Source organism: Nyctereutes procyonoides, unplaced genomic scaffold, assembly GCF_905146905.1.
Source record: "Nyctereutes procyonoides isolate TBG_1078 unplaced genomic scaffold, NYPRO_anot_genome, whole genome shotgun sequence".
NCBI classification, from domain to species: domain Eukaryota; kingdom Metazoa; phylum Chordata; class Mammalia; order Carnivora; family Canidae; genus Nyctereutes; species Nyctereutes procyonoides.
This window is the reverse complement of record NW_026575140.1, coordinates 6,940,970-6,961,406: the sequence shown is the minus strand read 5'-3', so window position 1 is coordinate 6,961,406 and position 20,437 is coordinate 6,940,970. Positions and strand designations below refer to the sequence as shown.

The 20,437-nt window shown below is 40.8% G+C and overlaps 2 protein-coding genes across 2 annotated transcripts in view; one reads left to right on the top strand and one right to left on the bottom strand.

Moving 5' to 3' along the window:
- LRRC36 (leucine rich repeat containing 36) overlaps nt 1-7,747 on the bottom strand; it is a 45,440-nt gene extending 37,693 nt beyond the window's left edge. Inside the window, exon 1 of the mRNA XM_055306429.1 lies at nt 7,678-7,747. Within this exon, the coding sequence (XP_055162404.1) occupies nt 7,678-7,747 (70 nt within the window). The remainder of the gene's footprint in view (nt 1-7,677) is intronic.
- Nucleotides 7,748-7,917: 170 nt separating this feature from the next.
- KCTD19 (potassium channel tetramerization domain containing 19) overlaps nt 7,918-20,437 on the top strand; it is a 32,216-nt gene continuing 19,696 nt past the window's right edge. Inside the window, exons 1-2 of the mRNA XM_055304814.1 lie at nt 7,918-8,004; nt 13,007-13,303. Coding sequence (XP_055160789.1) covers nt 7,918-8,004; nt 13,007-13,303 — 384 coding nt within the window. The remainder of the gene's footprint in view (nt 8,005-13,006; nt 13,304-20,437) is intronic.

Sequence of the window (20,437 nt, the reverse complement as noted above, 5' to 3'; positions counted from 1 at the left end):
AACTGCCACAGTGATTTTTAAAAAAAAAGATTTTACTTATTTATTCATGAGACACAGAGAGAGAGTCAGAGACATAGGCAGAGGGAGAAGCAGGCTCCCCATGGAGCCCAACACAAGACTTGATCCCAGGACCCTGGGATCACAACCTGAGCCAAAGGCAGAGGCTCAACCACTGGGCCACCCAGGTGCCCCAACAGTCTTTTATGAATCATATGAAGTGCAAGGTCATTTTTTAAAAGATTTTATTTATTTATTTATTCATGGGAGACACAGGAAGAGAGGCAGAGACACAGGCAGAGGAGGAGACACAGGCTCCATGCAAGGAGCGGGATGCGGGGATCACCCTGAATCACACCCTGAGCCAAAGGCAGATGCTTAACTGCTGAGCCACCCAGGCGTCCTGAAGTGCAAGGTCTTAAGAGTTATGCAGTTTCAATGTTTATAAAAAGAGTGAAGACAAATAGGTCAGAGATCAAATCAAACATTGCATGTCACAGATGTCAAGAACAATAGAATAAACTTCCAATTTTAATACATGAGCTACATAACCCCAATGGGTCAAAACATATCTTATCCGTGAAAACAACACATCAAGTAAATAATCTCTCTATAGAAAATCATTTATAACTCCCTTGGAAACTGAATTCATAATCTTTAATAAAGCTTGTTTATAATGATGATGAAACACTTTCAAATAAAGAAAACTTTAGGAAAAAAAAAAAAAGAAAACTTTAGGGGGATCCCTGGGTGGCGCAGCGGTTTGGCGCCTGCCTTTGGCCCAAGGCGCGATCCTGGAGATCCGGGATAGAGTCCCACGTCGGGCTCCCGGTGCATGGAGCCTGCTTCTCCCTCTGCCTGTGTCTCTGCCTCTCTCTCTGTGTGTCTTCATGAATAAATAAATAAAATCTTAAAAAAATAAAGAAAACTTTAAAAAGGCCTCAGGAATCAACCTAAAAGATTTTCCACTAGCCAAAGTTGGGACAAGTTCAGTAGCAATTATGATAATAACTACAATGGATTGGAACACACCAAAAACACTTAAATCCGTGAATTTATAATGATACTCAGAAAACAAAACAACTCTCTCATTGGTCACCTTTAGGGGATGCTAAGAGAACAACTCATTTTTCCAAAAACTGATAAATAAGCTGAAAAAAAAATAAAAGTATCTATCCTGTTTTTCCTCTACAAACTGTACCTCAAGATAACCAAATAGTTGATAGGAAATGTCTTTTTTATATAAGTCTTACAACTAATAAAAATGAAAGACAGAATTAGAAAATTATCATATCATTTTTGTAATCCCTAATGAATTAATGGACTTTACACAGTTGTATTCAATAGCTGATAATACCACAAAAAGAATACCAGATAATTATATACTTCATGACAGAAGTATATACCCTCACCTATGAAGTAGTCTTGCAAAAAACAAACCAACCCAAATCTAATCAAGCTTCACCTAACTAGTAATTCATAAGAACAGGGGAAAATGTTAAACATCTTGGGAATGTCAGGAGCAAAATCCAAATTGTAAGAAACTATTCAAGACAAATGGCCTAGTTTCTTTAAGGACAATAGAAAATGCAAGGAAAAAAAGAAGGGGGAACCTATAGATCAAATAATATTTAAGACAAATATCGGGCAACCCCAGGTGGCTCAGAGGTTTTAGCACCTGCCTTCCGCCCAGGGCCTGATCCTGGAGTCTCAGGATCCAGTCCCACCTCGGGCTCCCTGCATGGAGCCTGCTCCTCCCTCTGCCTGTGTCTCTGCCTCTCTCTCTCTCTCTGTCTCTCATGAATAAATAAATAAAATCTTAAAAAAAAAGACAAATATCAACTGTATAATGTCATATGAAATAAGCCAAAGAAAGACAAATACCTTATGATTTCACTCATATGTGGAATTTAACAAAACAAATGAGCAAAGGAGAAAGGAAAAAGACAAAGAGAGACAAGCCAAGAAACAGACTCTTAACTGTTGAGAACAAACTGATGGTTACCAGGGGGGTGAAATAGGTGATGCTGATTAAGGAGTGCCATTGTTGGGACGCCTGGGTGGCTCAGCGGTTGAGCATCTTCCTTCAGCTCAGAGTGTCGTCCCAGGTCTGGGGATGGAGTCCCACACTGGGCTTCCCTTGGGGAGCCTGCTTCTCCCTTTACCTATGTCTCTGCCTCTCTCTCTGTGTCTCTCATGAATAAATAAATAAAATATTTTTTAAAGGAGTGCCATTGTCCGGATGAACACTGGGTGATGCATGAAATCGTTGAATCACTATATTGTACACCTGAAATGAATATAACACTGTATATTGACTATATTGGAATTAAACATTTTTAAAATTTTTTAAATATTTTTTATTTATTCATTTGACACAGAGATAGAAAGAGCGCTAGCAGGGGGAGCGGCAGGCAGAGGGAGAGGGAGGCAGAGGGAGAGGGAGAAGCAGGCTCCCTGCTCAGCAGGGGATTCAACGTGGGACTCAGTCCCAGGACCCTGATCATGACCTGAGCTGAAGGCAGAAACACAACTGACTGAGCCACCCAGGTGGCCCTTTAAAGGTTTTATTTGACAGATAGAGTGAGAGCAGAAGGAGGGACAGAGCCAGAGAGAAGCAGACTCCCCGCTGAGCACAGAGCTCAACATGGGGCTTGATCCCAGGACCCTAGGATCATTACCTGAGCTGAAGACAGACACTTAACCAACTGAGCCACTGAGGCTCCCCTGGAATTTTTTTAAAAAGACAAATATCAACCACTTACAGTAAACCATACATAAATCCTGATTCAGAAAAATTTAAGGACAGTTGGTGAAATAAGAAACCTGGTTGCATATTTGAAGATATCAAGAAGTTACTATTAAATATTTTTAGGTTTATAAGTGATTATTTTTAAGAGTTCTTATCTTTTAAAGATACATACTAAAATATATATGGGTTAAATCATATGCTAGGGATTTGCTTCAAAATAAACAGTGCAGGGGTTAGGCGGAGTAGAAGTTAGGTAAGGTATAGATGAAAGATTGGCTGTAAATTGACAATACGAGCTGAGGTGGGGTAATGGGAGTTGATTATTCTGTTGTCTCTATTCTTTTTTTTTAAAGATTTATTTATTTATTTATTCATGAGAGACACACACACAGAGAGGCAGAGACACAGGCAGAGGGAGAAGCAGGCTCCATGCAGGGAGCCCAATGCGGGACCCGATCCCGGGTCTCCAGGATCACACCCTGGGCCGAAGGCAGCGCTAAACCGCTGAGCCACCGGGGCTGCCCTGTTGTCTCTACTCTTGTATATATTTTTATATTGTCATAATAAAAAATTATAAAATAATGGGCAGCCCGGGTGGCTCAGCGGTTTAGCGCCTGCCTTCGGCCCAAGGCTAATCCCGGAGATCTGGGATCGAGTCCCACATCAGGCTCCCTGTGTGGAGCCTGCTTCTCCTTCTGCCTGTGTCTCTCATGAATAAATAAATAAAATCTTTTTTAAAAATTATAAAATAAGTGATATATGCTTATGTATGTAGAGAATATTTCTAGGAAGCTATCCAAGATACTGGTAACAGTGATTGTCTTTAGGAGAATTGGGCCTGAGTCAAGTCCAGGGAAGGGGGGTGGTTAAGACTTACTTTTCACTGTACAATTATTAAATTACCCATATAATAAATTAACTGAATAATTTTTAAAAGGCAAAGAAGTATATAATTATATATTTTCTGTACCAAATAATTATCTTCAGCATACAAATACGTGCTAGTATATTGTGTCTTTAAAAAACTTGTTCTTGCGGATCCCTGGGTGGCGCAGTGGTTTGGTGCCTGCCTTTGGCCCAGAGCGGGATCCTGGAGACCCGGGGTCGAGTCCCACGTCGGGCTCCCGGTGCATGGAGCCGGCTTCTCCCTCTGCCTGTGTCTCTGCCTCTGAAGGTGGCGCTAAACCGCTGGGCCACCAGGGCTGCCCTATAGCCAAATTTCTAAGGAAAGTTTCTTACCTTCACTATCCCTTTTCCCTCACATATTACCTTTTCATCCCAACTCAGTCTGGCTTCCCTTCTCCCCATTCTCTTGAAACTTCCCTAGCTAAAGTGATCAATGAGTTCCATGTTGCCAAACCTAACAGATATTTCCTGCTTGCTTAGCCTGTCAATAGCATTTAGCACAGCTGATCATTATTTCCTTGATTACTACCCTTAAACTCCAAGACATCATGTTCTTCTTTCTCTATTCAACCTCTAAACATTGAAATACCCCATGATGAGTCTTAAACCTTCTTCTATTCTCCATACACATTCTCTAGTTAGGTGAGTTCACCCATTCCCATCACTTTAAATATTATTTATTTGCTTTGTCTCCCAAAATTTACATCTCTAACCTTGACCTCTCTCCGAAATCCAGATTTGTATATCCAATTGCCTACTAAAAATCTCATCTTTAAATGTCTAGTAGGTATTTTAAACTTAATATGTTCAAAACAGCATTCTTGATTCCCTTTCCCCAAGCCATATTTCCCATAGTCTTTGCTCTTTCTTTCTCTCTCTCCCTCTCTCTCTCTATATGTATGTGTGTGTATATATATATATATATATATATATATATATATATATATATAGCACCATTGTCCACCCAGCAATAACTTAAACCAAGGCTAAGTGTTATTTTTGAATCTTCCCTTTCCTCATCTCTCATATTCAATTATTTTTGTAAGTCCTGTCCTGTTTACCCACAAAATACACCTTGACTCAGTCCACTGTCATCCTCCTAGTCCAAGCCACTCATTCTCTCTTATCTGGACTACTGAATAGGCTTTTAATGGGTGAGAGTCATATTTTAAAAATAAGTATTAGATCAGGACACATCCATGCTTAAGATGCTTTCATGAAAACTGACAAGCTGATTCTAAAATTCTAAATGAGAATAAAGGGCTAAGAATAGCCTAGACAACTTTGATGGACAAAGAGGAAAGCAAACTGAAGGAGGGCATCGACTCTACCTGTTATTAAAACCTACCGTTAAGCCATGGTAGTTACAAAAGTGTGATATTGGTGTAGGAATAGGCAAAACAAAATAGTGGAACAGAACAGAAAGCCTAGAAACAGATCCACATTTATAAAGGGACTTGGAATATAGCAGAGATACTATAAATAGGTTCCAAGGAAACTGGCTATCAGTATAAAAAATAAAATTATACCAAATGCCATATTGTATAAAAAAAATTTCAAGTCAATTAGACCTAAGGTGAAGAGCAAAGCTGCAGAAGTTTTAGAAAAAAAATTTTATTCATCAGTGTAGGGAAAAACTCCATAAATAAGACAAAAAAATCACAAATCATAAGGAAAAATAAGCTTAAATACCTTAAAATGAAAATTTTCTGCATGGCAAAGGATAATTTAAACATTTATGGGAATTTTTTAGTACAGAGAAATATAACAAAAAAACCCCAAACATACAAAACAGTCTATAACTGCACCAAGATTGTGGACATTAAAAAGAAAGTAACACTTATTATGTAGCCAGAGAATTCCAACAATACAGAAAAGTACAGAATAAAAGTAAAAGCCTTTCTCCCCCAGAGATGACTGTTGTGATTTTTTACATAATTTTAGAATGCGGATATCAGCACATTAATTGAAAATATCTGTTTTACTGATAAAAAGTAAAGCAAATTGCCAAATAATAGATATGTTCTTATACCTTAAAAAAATAACTATGTGTATATGTTAGTATAAGTAATGGGAAAGGTATGGAAAGAAAGAGAGGGAAGAATATTTTATTTTTTATTTTTTAAAGATTTTATTTATTTATTCATGAGACAGAGAGAGAGAGAGAGAGAGAGAGAGAGAGAGGCAGAGGGAGAAGCAGTCTGCATGCAGGGAGCCAACTGTGGGACTCAATCGGGGACTCCAGGATCAAGCCCTGAGCCAAAGGCAGGTGCTCAACTGCTGAGCACCCCCCCCCGGGGTGTCCTGGAAGAATATTATTTTAGACACTTTAGCATTGTTTGAATTGTCAGAATGAACAGTTAATTTTGTTATTCAAACCGCTGTAACAAAACAAGGAAACAAAAGCAAGCAAAAAAAAAAAAATCTGCCATGTATCATTATAGCTGGAGAATGGAAGGAGTACATGCCCCCCCAATTGAATAAAACTGAATCAATATTTTTATAAGGGCAAGAAAAGTACAAAAGTGTGTCAAACCAATAAAGCTTTTCTTAGTTAACTTGTAAAATAGGAGAGCTCAAAGTAGTGTAGAAAAGAAAAAATAAACCTGAAATATTTGCATCAGTCTACACATACACATACCAAACCATTACCTTTGTTGGGGGTGAAGGCATTTCCAGAGGAAGGAAAGATTAATAACCTCTTTGTCATTCATGTAATGCTTGTTTCTAGCATGCCCTAGTTTTTATAATTTTTTTTAAGATTTTATTTATTTATTCATGATAGAGACAGAGAGAGCGAGAGCGAGAGGGAGAGGCAGAGACACAGGCAGAGGGAGAAGCAGGCCCCATGCAGGGAGCCTGATGTAGGACTCGATCCCGGGTCTCCAGGATCAGGCCCTGGCTGAAGGCGTCGCTAAACCGCTGAGCCACCCGGGGCTGCCCAAGTTTTTATAAATTTTAAACAATAATTTTTAAACAGCAAAATTATCTCATCCCACAAATAAATGGTACTAGAGGAAGCATGAGAGGCAATTTTTTTGTTATGGTTATTTGAGTATAGGCTCTGGACTCCAGAGTCCTGGGTTAATAAACCCTGGCTGTGTCCCTTTGGACAGGACCCTAAACCTAATCTTAACCCGTCTGTAAAATAAGCTCAGTAACAGCATCTACTATACAGGCTTGTTTCGGGGATTAAGCATCGCGGGGGGGGGGGGGGGCGTCGGGGAGCATTTTACGCGGGGCCTGAATGCTAGAGTAAATTCATTAAGGGTGAAAGCTGCATTAGGAATGCCGATAACTTTTCCAACATTTCTACTCCTCAGAAATTCAGAAAACAAGCTGTGTGAATCAGACCCCAGGTCCCAGGTGGGCTCAGCGGTCACTCAGCCGGTTCTCTCTAGCGCCCTGAGAGATCAGCTCTTTCGCTAGTGCTTTTTACAATTTAGGCGCCTTTCTCAGGGTCTCTTAAAAGGAGGCCGCGCATCCAGATGGGTTTTAAAAAAATAAAATAAAAAACCCCACGTCCTTGCGGCGGAGGCTAGACGAAGAGAGGGGTTGATGAGGGAACATCCTTTCTCACTTTACCCTAAAGAGGAAAAGCCCTCCTGGGTCTGAAATCTCAGAAAACGCCGAACGAACGCCCTTGGCCCTCGGAGGCGCTTCTCCGCTCGTCCCTTCTCCCGACAACGCCCCCGGGGCTTCCGTTTCCTTCCACCAGCTCAGGCTCCGTCCAGTCTGTGCTTCCGGCCACCGCGTCCCGTTAGTCTAGTTTCTCCTTCTCCCCTTCGGACTCCGTGGGTGTCCTTCAGTTCCTCGCCCTCCTCCCCGGACTCTCCGGTTACTTCACCGTCCTTTACCTCCACCTCGGGGTAACTTCTGCCTCAGTAACTCCTCCTCCGCCTCAGGGACCGCGCCGCCGCCACTCCCCCGCGACCACCTGAGGCTTCCTCGCCTCCACCTGTTTTCTGCCCTCAGCCTCACACCCCACGCTCCCGGCCCAGGGCCTCCCCGCCCGGCCCTACCGGGCTGCTCCAGAGTCAGCGCCCCCAGGCGGCGGACGCCTTCCTCGTCCAGATCCCACTGCTCCGCCATCCCCGGCCGCCCCTCACCTGTCTCGGTCCGCGAGACAGGCTGGCCCCCGCCAGGCCCCGCCCCCGCCAGGCCCCGCCCCCCGCCTCAGGCCCCGCCCCCCGCGCGTGCCGTCGAGGCCCGCGGCCGTTATTGCGGTGACCGCGCGCCTGCCCGCCTCCGGAGTTCCGACGATGGTATGGATCCGGCCCTGGCGGGGGCGCCAAAAACACCAAAGCGGCGATTGGGGAGGCGGTGTGGCCGAGGATGAGGGCTATGGGGTTAGGGACCTGGCTCTGGGACATGGGGTAGGAAATGGCCCCAGTTTTGAAGGGTTTGCGGGGAGAGGGGGCCTGGCTCGGAGGGGCTGGAAGAATGAGCCTGCTTTGAAGGATGAAGGGTTCCAGTCCTGAAGTTTGGGGGGACTTCAGGTCTGAGAGGTGGAGGTGTGCCCCTTGACGAGGTCAAGCTCTTCATATCTCAGCGTTTGGAGATGTTGAGTCTGAGACCAGGCAGTGGCCAGCGGGTGAATGGGGCGGGGGAGGTGTCCAGAGCTGAAGGATTGGGGTAGGAGGTGGGGGGCAGCTCTCTGAGGCATGATAGGGAGGGAGCCCCAGATATGAACCCCTGGGGAACTTGACTCTGAGGAGTTGATGATGAGATCGTTCTAGCTCTAGAAATTGATATGGAAGGGGAGAAGAGGTTCAGTGCGGGGGGGGGGGGAAGAGATGCTCTTTGGAATGGGCTGGAGATGATTATGCTAGGGCTACCCCCTTTCCTGTAGTCAGTCTGTCAAGAAGCCTTTTGTCCTTCAAGTACTACAGGTCCCTAAGCTTGCCTCTGACCGAGGGCTCTCCCCAGACTGGGATAGTTCTACGCTAACTGTTGTGCAGTCTTTGGAAAGAAAACTCTAGAAAGAACAGCCACATCCTTAACCCTTACCCTGACTCCGGTAGGCATCTCTTAAGAGCCCACCTGTAGATGGGACATGTATGTATAAGAAGGAGGCAAAATCTTGAGCCAGGACACTCTTGTCAAAGCCTATCCTTACTAAGAAAAGAGGACTGAGAACAAAACTGTGGCTCACCTTCAAGGAGGAGGTTTTCTCTGGCAGCCAAAATCCGCACAGTAGGAGCACTTAAAATGAGCTGTCAACCAGCTGGTCACCTTTAAGGAGAACAGAAAGCAAAATCTAGAGTCCTTGCATATTTGCTTTCTGGTGGAGGTGGGGCTCTTATTTACCATTAGCTTATCATGCTCAGCTGTAGCCCTGTTTAAAAGGACCAAGATTCAAAAGCCTAAATTAATTAGTTCATTAGATTGGCTATTTTCCCCCCTCTGCTTCTGCAAATCATGACACCATTTAAAAATCTGTAGTCTTTCTCATGGCCCCTTTAATTCTTCTAGCCTGAAATGTGGCATATATAATTGTTCTTCTTTACATCTGAATACTTAGACCAGGCTATGGTAAGAGAAAAGAATTCCACCCACTTCTTTGTTATGTGCATTTATTTTGCTTCCTCAGCTGTCAAAATAGAAGATGCAGGTTTTGTTGAAGTGGGCCTTTTCTCTCTAAGCAGTCATCTCTTACTTAACACCCTGCCTCAGCCACCAACATTTTAACACAAATTTTAAAAGTTTTGGAAAGGTGGAAAGAACTATATATCCACTGCCTGGGTTTTACAGTGAACATCTTGCTGTATTTGTTTTATTACATATGTCCATCCGTCTATCCCTTTATCAGTCCATATTGGGTTTGTGATGCGTTTCAAAATGTGATAAATATCAGCACACTGGACTCCAGTTGCTTCGGATGCATAATTTTTACTTAGCATTCAAAATTGTTTTATGGTTCTCTTTAAGGTAAAATTTTATATACTATTTACTAGCTCTTAAATTTTGTTTACAAAAGTAGTGCTCCTTGAGTGTTTATTTTAAATTCTGATACAGATGCTTTGTGTGTTTGATGGTTTGTATGTTTATATGTTCTACTTTTCTATAGTGTTGATAAGCTCGGCCACCTTGAAGCAAAATAATTCACTTATGAATAGATAATCTTCATACAAGCTGAGGAAGGTTAATGATCTTTGCTGCCTTTGTATATATAAAAAGGAAACCACAGCATTCAGCTATCCTGCTATGGGATCAATAATGTAATGTCTCTGTAGGTATGATCCCAAGAGAGCTCTGCATATGCTCAGTGGGGTGGGAACACCTCTTAATAACTCTGTCTTTTTAAAGATTTTATTTATTTGTTTGAGAGAGAGAGAGGGAAAGACAGCAGGGGGAGGGGCAGAGGGGGAGGGAGAGGAAAAAGGAAAGAATCCCAAGCAGACTCCATACTGAGTGCAGAGCCCAACACAGGGCCTCATAACTCTCTGCTTTAAATGGCTTTATAAAGAAATAATTCCCATAGTACAATTTACCATTTAAAGTTTACAGTTCAGGGGATCCCTGGGTGGCTCAGTGGTTCAGCACCTACCTTTGGCCCAGGGCATGATCCTGGAGTCCCGGGATCGAGTCCTGCATTGGGTTCCCAGCGTGGAGCCTGCTTCTGCCTCTGCCTCTGCCTCTCTCTCTCTCTCTGCCTCTGTCTCTCTATCTATGTCTATCATGAATAGATAGATAAAATCTTTAAAAAATAAAATAAATAAAATAAAAATAAAAGTTTACAGTTCAGTGGCTTTTAGTATATTTACAGAGTTGTGCAACTAGTACCACAATTTTACAACATTTTCATTATCTGAAAAATTCCATATCTGTTACTAGTCACTACCCATTTCCCCCACAACCTCTCTAGGCCTAAGCCACCACTAATCTACTCTCTATAAATTTGTCTATTCTGCACATTATACATAGATGGAATCATGTAATATGTGGTCTTTTGTGACTGGCTTCTTTCACTGAGCATAATGTTTCAAGGTTTCATCTGAGTTGTAGCATGTATCAGTACTTCCTCTTTATTGACAAATAGTATTCCATTGTATGGATACACTACATTTTGTTCATTCATTAGTTGATCAACATTGGGTTGTTTCTAATGTTTGGCTATTATGAATAATGCTTCTATGAACATTTGTCTGCAAGTTTTTGTGTGGACATAGGTTTTCATTTCTCTTGAGTTTATACTTAGACATAGAATTGCTGGGCCATATAGTAACTACATATTTAACATTTTGAGGAACTACTGAACTGTTTCCCAGAGTAGCTGTGCCATTTAACACTCTCGCCAGCAGTGTAAGAGAGTTCCAATTTCTCCAATCCTTGTCAGCCCTTGTTGTTATCACTGTGATTCAGGTGATCCTACTGGGTGTGAAGTGACACCTCATTGCAAGTTTTGATGGGCAATTCCCTAATAGCAAATGATGTTAATTATCTTTTCATGTTCTAATGACCATTTGTGTATCTTTAGATAAATGTCTTTTTAGATTTTTTGCTCTCTTTTAAATCTGGTGGTCCATCTTTTTATTATTGAGTTTTAAGAGTTATTTATGTAGTCTAAATACAAGTTCTTTACCAGATATGTGGTTTGCAAATATTTTGTTCCATTATATGGGTTGTCTTTTTACTCTCTTGATGGTGTCCTTTGAAGCACAAAAGTTTTTAACTTTGGTGAAGTTATATTTGTTTCACTTGTACCTTTGGTATCTCATCTAAGAAGGCATTACCTAATCCAAAATCATTAGGATTTTGTGTTTTCTTCTAAGAGTTTTTATATTTTTAGCTCTTATTTTTAGGTTTGGTCCATTTGGTGTTAATTTTTGTGTATGGTGTGAGGTAGGGGTCTAACTTCCTTTTTTTTTTTTTTTTTTTTTTTAATGTGGATATCCAGTTGTCCCAGCACCATTTTTTGGAAAGCCTATTCTTTACTCATTGAATTGCCTTGGCTCCCTTATCAAAATCAATTAACCATAAATGTAAAGGTTTATTTCTGGACTCTCAGTGCTTTGCCACTTATCCATTTGTTTTCCTTATACCAATAGCACACTGTCCCTATCACTATAGCTTTTTAGTAAGTTTTGAAATTGGGAAGTGTGAATCATCAAATTTTACTCTCCTTGAGGTGCCTGTATGGCTCAGTTAAGTGTCTATCTTTTGATTCAGCTCAGGTCACGATCTCATGGGTTGTGGAATTGAGCCCCATCTTGGGCTCCATGCTCAGTGGGGAGTTGGCTTGAGATTCTCCCCCTCTGCCCCTCCCCCCTTACTTTCTCTCTCAAATAAATAAATATATCTTTAAAAAACTTTTGTTCTCCTTTTTCAAGATTAAAAAAAACTATTTGGGGTCTTTTGTATTTCCATATGAATTTTAACATCAGGTTGTAAATTTTTGCAAAAAAAGGCAACTGGAATTTTCATAGGGACTGTGTTTAATCTGTAGTAAATTTAGAGAATATTGCAATCTTAACAAGTATTAAGTCTAATTGGTAGACATGAAATGTTTTTCCATTTACTTAAGTCTTTTAAAATTTCTTTCAACTATGTTTTGCATTTTTCAGAGTACAAGTATTACTCTTCTTTTGTTACATTTATGCCTAAATATTTTGTTCTTTTTCATACTATTGGAATAGAATTGTTTTCTTAATCTCATTTTTGGATTGTTCATTGCTAGTGTACAATAACCCAATTGAGGAGGGGCTCAGTTAGTTAAGCATCTGACTCTTGATTTCAGCTCAGTTCATGATCTCAGCGTTGTGAGATCAGGCCCCTCAACAGGCTCTGTGCTGGGGATGGAGCTCGCCTAAGATTCTCTCGCTCCCTCTGCCTCCTCCCCAGTCTCACACACGTGTGCTCTCGCTCTCTCTCCCTCTCAAATAAATACATAAATAAATAATATTAAAAAATAAAAATACGGGATCCCTGGGTGGCACAGCGGTTTGGCGCCTGCCTTCGGCCCAGGGTGCGATCCTGGAGACCCGCGATCGAATCCCACGTCGGGCTCCCGGTGCATGGAGCCTGCTTCTCCCTCTGCCTGTGTCTCTGCCTCTCTCTCTCTCTCTCTCTCCCTGTGTGACTATCATAAATAAATAAAAATTAAAAAAAAAAAGATTTAAAATCCTCTAAAAAAATAAATAAAAAATAAATAAAAATACAATTGTTATATATTGATCTATACTTTTCACCCTTGTTGAACCTATTTCTAATAATTTCCTAGTGAATTCTTTGGGGTTTTCTGTATGCAAGATCACATCATCTGCAAATAGAGATAGTTTTACTTCTTCCTTTCCAATATGGATGCTTTTTATTTCTTTTTCTTGCATAGCTCTGTTTTCATTCTTTTAGGAGGAGCCTGGCATGCCTCATGAATCAGCGGAGGATTTGTTTCATTTCAACGTTGGCGGCTGGCATTTCTCAGTTCCCAGAAACAAACTTGCTCAGTTTCCAGATTCCCTGCTATGGAAAGAGGCTTCAGCCTTGACCTCTTTGGAAAGCCAGAGGCTCTTCATCGACAGAGATGGTTCCACATTTAGGCATGTGCACTATTACCTCTACACTTCCAAACTCTCCTTCTCTAGTTGTGCAGAACTGAACTTACTCTATGAGCAAGCACTGGGTTTGCAGCTGATGCCTTTGCTGCAGGTAAGACACTCTTGTGTTCCAGGAGTGATAAGTAACATAGATCTTATATCAATCACTAAATGTTATATCCTTTCATGTATTGGTTGCTGAGATGACCCTCTTAATGGGGAAGTGTGATGAATGAGGTAAAGTAATAAATAAACTGGAAATGCATGTTCTGAATAAAGTATTCTATCCTGACTCTGCCTTACCTCTATACCAGAAGCCACCACAGACCCAGGATGAGACTTAACCAACTGCTGAGTTGGTTCCTTGACTCTTGGAAATCCTATTTTAAGATTCTTCTTGAATCTTAATCTTTCTCTAAACTATAGTTTATTCTTATCTTAAGTAGTTTATTCTTAGTTTTTGGACAATGATTTTTTTTAACCTGGAAAAGCTAAGTATTATGACTGGAAAGGACCATTGGCCATGCTCCATATTAATCTCACTGTCTGGACAAAGTGTTGTTTACTGGATCCATCTCCACAAGGACTGACCCAACAAATCACAATTCAGCTCAGTGCACTCCCAACTGTGCCTCCCCGACACTTCCTAGAAGAAAATTGAAGTAGATTGTCCCTATCAAGGTCATATAGGAATGAGAACATTTCACACTGCATGGTTTTGTAGATACTCCTTAACTAAATAATTTTTTCTTAAAAGTTATTATGTATTTGGAAACCAACCCCCCCCCAAAAAAAAACCTCTTAACATATTCCAGTATAAGTTGTAGTATTCTTTTCTTTTTATTTTTTTTAAGGCTACCCACCTGAAGTAAAAAATTTTTCAACTGCCCCTGGAATGGAGTGCTAGAATTGATTGCAAGTGGCTTCAGAATTACTTATATTGCCTGGCATGTCAAGATGGTTTATGACTCTATGCCAGAGCACTGTTCTGTGGGGAAAAGGAAGAAGTCACTTGTTATTGAAGAAAATCAAAAAGATCAGGCAATTTTTTGAAGAATAATTTTAAAGAACACAAGTCTGTTATACAGTTTATAAAGCCCTTTAACTTCTTCACTATTCTCACTTTTCAAATTGAAACAAAATCTGTCTGGGAAGCAACTTCAGAATGGGAGATAGCAACTGAGAGGCCAATGAGTTGACCTAATTCCAAAGTTCCAAGTTGTGTGAGCGGTAGAAGTATTTGAAGAATCATGTGAATCTGACTCTCCAAAAGATGTAGTAAAACAAGTGCTTATGTTTTGGAAATAGTGTTTTCAAAGAAATAAACATTTAAGTTGGCCTAATTAAAGTGATGTTTATTCTTTGAAGCAGAGTGTAAATACAGCTGGAGAATCAATAGCCATCTCAAGCAAATTAACAGCCTCACACATTTCCATCACTTTCCTCACTGCTTAGGCCTGTCCAAAAATTAGGTTCTTGGATAAATGTACAAACATTTTCTTGGAGAAAATGGAGTGTTCCAATTATTAGTCTAAAGACTTTTCTCAGGCAGCCCAACTTAATGCATTCAGCTAGTATTTATTGAAAGCATTTTGGGGGATCCCTGGGTGGCTCAGCGGTTTAGCACCTGCCTTTGGCCCAGGCGTGGTCCTGGGGTCCTGGGATCAAGTCCCACATCGGGCTCCCTGCATGGAGCCTGCTTCTCCCTCTGCCTGTGTCTCTGCCTCTCTCTCTCCATGTCTCATGAATAAATAAATAAAATCTTTAAAAAAAAAGAAAAAACATTTTGGGTACCAGGCATTATTCCTGTGGACTTTAAGGAAAACATGGGATGAACAAAAAAAACAAAAAAAAAAGTGAACCACGAGTAATTTTACATTTTCTAGTAGCCATATTTTGAAAACATTAAAAAGTGATAATATTTATTTAACTCAATATATTTAAAAAGCTATCATTTCCACTCAATAAGTATTTAAAAACTGATATATTTTACATTTTTTTGTACTAGGTCTTTAAAATCTGATGCGTGTTTTATGCTTATAACACATCTCAGATTCAGGTGATTACATTTCAAATACTCAGTAGCCACATGTGGCTAAAGGCTACCATATTGGACAGCACATATCTAAACTGTTCTAAAATGTTGGTGCTCCTCACTGTAATATCCCTCAGATTTAGCACCTAGCAATAAAAATGGGACTTTGCCTACTGCTAACTAAAGTTATTGTGCACTCAACAGATTGCATATCCTATTCAGGATTTTCTGTAACACAGTAGATTTTTTTGGAAAGCCACATAGAAGAGTCAACAAGCAGAATGAGATGGGTAGCTTCTGGAGGACATAAACCTGGGCTCACATTGCTGCTGTACTCGTCACCCCTCTTCATCCCCCCACATTTCCACTCTTCTTTCTCTCAGCCTTCCCACCTGCCTACCTCACCTCCTTTCAGCCTGTAGCTTTGGCGTCCAAAGGGCACACTTAATACCTATTATTGTCTTGATTCCAAGTGTAATATTTATTGTGTTTTGAGCACCAATCAAGGACCAAGCACTGGAGATATAGGAAGAACCATATAGCCATACAATGCCAATGCTATGAAGAATAGAGCAGTGCTTCATGTGTAATAATGAAGGAGGAGGGCATTTCTGTATTCTAGGGCTTCTTGAGGTTTCACAATATGTTTAAATTATTTTCTTTTTGTGTGTATAATTTTTATTCTGTCAGTCACTGTCCTTGTAGTACTGTAGCTGAAAGAACAGAACATTTATACCTAATTTGATTGCTTTTAAATATACAGATTTGGGGCACGTGGGTGGCTCAGTTGGTTAAGCATTTACCTTTAGCTCAGATCATAATCCCAGGATTAAGCCCCTACTCAGGGGGGAGCCTGCTTCTCCCTCTCACTCTGGCTCCTCCTCATGCATGGGCTCTCTCTCTCTCTCTCTCTCTCTCTCTCTCTCTCTCTCTCCCTATCTCAAATAAATAAAATATTTGGGGATCCCTGGGTGGCGCAGAAGTTTGGCGCCTGCCTTTGGCCCAGGGCGTGATCCTGGAGACCCGGGATCGAATCCCACGTCGGGCTCCCGGTGCATGGAGCCTGCTTCTCCCTCTGCCTATGTCTCTGCCTCTCTCTCTCTCTCTGTGTGACTATCATAAATAAATAAAAATAAATAAAATAAAATATTTTATTTTATTATTTTTTAATAAGTTCCTTTTTTTAAATATTTTATTTATTTATTCATGAGACACACACACACACACAGAGAGAGAGAGAGAGAGAGAGGTAGAGACACAGGCAGAGGGAGAATCAGGCTCCATACAGGGAGCCCGAGAATGGACTCGATCCCAGGTCTCCAGGACCACGCCCTGGGCAGAAGGCAGGCACTAAACCGCTGAGCCACCTAGGGATCCCCTAAATAAAATATTTTTAAAAAATAAAAATTAAATTAAATGTACAGAGGTGTAGTATGTAGAAAGGAGATAGCAAGTGATGAGACTAGGAAAACTACTCCTTTAAAAAGAGTGGTCAGGGGATCCCTGGGTGGCGCAGCAGTTTAGCGCCTGCCTTTGGCCCAGGGCGCGATCCTGGAGACCCGGGATCGAATCCCACGTCAGGTTCCCGGTGCATGGAGCCTGCTTCTCCCTCTGCCTATGTCTCTGCCTCCCTCCCTCTCTCTCTCTCTCTCTCTCTGTGACTATCGTAAAAAAAAAAAAAAAAAAAAAAAGAGTGGTCAGGGCAGGCCTCATTGACAAGGCAACTTGTGAGCAGAAACCTGCATGAGAAAGATAAGTCATCCAGATGTCTGAGGAAAGAGCTTCCAGGCATAAGGAACAGCAAATAGAAATGCTCTGAGATTAGAGTGACTTGGAGGAGGCAGACTCAGGGGCTACTATCTGGTACAACGAAAGGTAGGAAGGTAACATAGGTAGATGTGAGGTCAGAGGAAGCCAGGGGCTAGATCTTGCAGTCTTATAGGCCACATTAAACACATAGCATCTATTCTAAATGTTATAGGTAGCTTTGGGAGATGCTTAAAGAAGGAAGTAAAATGATAAAATTTAAGTTTTAAAAAGATTACTGGACCTTGGGGTAAGCAATGGTTTCTCAGGTCTAACCCCAAAAGCACAAGCAACCAAAGAAAAGAATAGATAAATTGAACTTCATTCACCCACATTAAAAACTTTTGTGCTTCAAAGGGCACCATCAAAAAAGTGTAGAAGACAACCCACAGAATGAAACAAAATATTCGCAAATCTATCTGATAAGGAATCTGTATCTGAATATATAAAGAACTCTTACAACTAAACAGTAAAAAGATAATCAGATTTTAAAATGCGTAAAATATTTGAGTAGACATTTCTCCAAAGAACAAAAGGGCAATAAGCACATGAAAGGATGTTTAATATCATTGTCATCAGGGAAATGCAAATGAAAACCTCAATGAGATACCTACCACTTCACACCCACTGGGATGGCCATCATCAAAAACACAGGTGTTGGCAAGGATGTGGAGAAATTGGAACCCTCATATACTGCTGATGGAAATGTAAATTTGACAGCTACTTTGGAAAACACTCTGGCAGTTCCTCAAAAAGCTGGACAGAGTTACCATGTGACCCAATTAATTCCACTTCTAGGTGTATAACCAAGATAAATTAAAACTTATATCCACACAAATATTTGTAAATAAATGTTCAAAGCAGCATTATTCATAGTAGCCAAAAAGTACAAACAATCCTTTTGTTCATCAGCTGATGAATAAACAAAATATATATCCATACAATGGAATATTATTTGCCAATAAAAAGGAATAAAGTACTGATACATGTAACAAATATTAACTTCAAAACATTATGCTAAGCAGCCAGACACAAAGGACCATATATTGTATGATTCAGTTTATATAAATATGCATAACAAGCAAAGTTATAGAGATAGAAAGTAGATTAGTTGTTGCCTAAAGCTGAGGTACAGGGTGGGAAGGATAGGGTGAGCAGGCTTGGCAATAACTGTTAACGGGTACAGAGTTACTTTTCAGTATGTTGAAATAACTTGTGATGATGGTTGCACAACTCTGTGAACTACTAAAAACCCCTGAACTGTACAATTTAAATTGGAGATTTTACCATTCATAGTATATATAATGTGAGTGCATTTCACATTAAATATATTTCAGTAAAACTATTAAAAAAATCATTGACTTCTGTCTTAGTAGTAGACCAGGAGTCATCAAACTATAGCCCATGGACAAAACCCAACCCACCACCTTTTTTGTATAACCTGTTTTTACCTTTTGGTAAATGGTTTTTATCTTTTTAGATGGTTGAACAAAAAACAAAAGAAAAATATTTTATGGCGCATGAAAGTTATATGAAGTTCAAATTTCAGTGCCCATTAAGTTTTATTGGAACAGTCATGCTCATTTATTTATATATTGTTTATAGCTTCTCTTGAGCTATAATACAAAGTTGAACAGTTACAAGAGGGACCATATTCTCAAAGCCTAAAATATTTACTATCTGCCCTTTTTTACAGAAAAAAAATTGCCAGGGCACCTGGGCAGCTCAGTCAGTTAAGCATCTGATTCCTGATCTTAGCTCAAGTTTTGATCTCAGGATCATGAGTTCAAGCCCCACATTGGGCTCCATGCTGGGTGTGGAACCTACAAAAAAAAGTATCAACCCCTGGCCTACACTCTAGTGGGGCAGAGAAAGAGGCTCCTATAGCAACCAGATAAAATATAGTGGTAGTTTGGCCTAAGGTGGTCACAGTGGCATTAGAAGTGTTCAAATTCTGGATATGTCTTGATAATATAACTGACAGGGTTTGCTAATGAATTATTGGTATGAATTGTTGGTAGGCTAAGAGAGAATAGATAACCCCTTTGTATCCTGACCAATAAGGTGAATGGTGGGTTCCTAAGGATGTGCAAGTTTAGAGGGAGAAATCAGGAGTTAAGATTTGAATGTGTTAAGTTTGAGAAGTAAGAAAAGGGTATTTATTAAATACCCAAGTGGAGGGGTGCCTGGGTGGCTCAGGTGGTTAAGCATCTGCCTTCTCCCAGGGTCCTGGGATCAAGCCCCGCATCAGCTCCCTGCTCAGAGGGGAGTCTGCTTCTCCCTCTCCCTCTGCCCATCCCCCCACCACCTTGTTCATGCTTGCTCTGTCACTCTCTCAAATAAATAAATAAAATCTTAAAAAAAAAAATACCCAAGTGGCAATGGTGAGAAGGCAGCAGGATGTACAAGGTCTGGAATTCATGGGAGCAATCTGATCTAAAGGTATAAATTTGGGAGCATCAAAGCTGATATGTAAATCCATGAGCCTGGATGTTCACAGAGAAAATACAAAGCAGTCATTCCAGTCTGTACATTAACATTATAGACTATCCTAGAGCTTTTATGTAATTTGGGAAGTCCCCTTTGCCTAAATGTAAACTGCTTCAAGCTTCTCACAAGCTATCAGCCTGATTGAGAGTCAGCTGCTACTGCAATAAGAAATTTCTCCTCAGGGTCACTGGACAAGGGTTTGAGATTTTTGACAAACTGTAGATTCCCTTTTACTTGCGCCCTTGAAGTCCATTGAGGACTTAGAATGACAGTGCATCCTAATTGTGTTTCCCTTCCCACTGCCTTCTGGGGACTTCTAAGTTTAGAAACTTAAATCATTCTATGAGCATTCTGCTCATTCAACCCAAATATTCCCGCATTCCTTGTGCTCAAGGGAGCCAGGTAGTTTTTATGTTGATTACACAAATGATGCTTTTAAGAAAACAGACTAGGGACAGGTCTCAAATTTCCTATTACTCATAATATGAAGATACATTATCGTTGTGATCTTGGAAAGGAAGTTTACATAAACAATATTCATCCCAACAGTGAGTATGGGTAAGTGGACAACCCTTGACATGGTGTCTGCTGCCCTGGTTTCTACCCCAACAAACACACATACCTACATGTGTGCATGGGCACGCACGCACACACACACACGTGTAAAGTTCAGCCATGTCCCTAAGTGTCCCAAATGTTGTCTCTCCACACTTTTTTTTTTTAAGATTTTATTTATTCATGACAGACACACAGAGAGGGAGAGAGGCAGAGACACAGGCAGAGGGAGAAGCAGAGGGAGAAGCAGGCTCCACACAGGGAGCCCGACGTGGGATTCAATCCCAGGTCTCCAGGATCCGGCCCTGGGCTGAAGGCGGTGCTTAAACCGCTGAGCCACCCAGGCTGCCCTCTCCACAC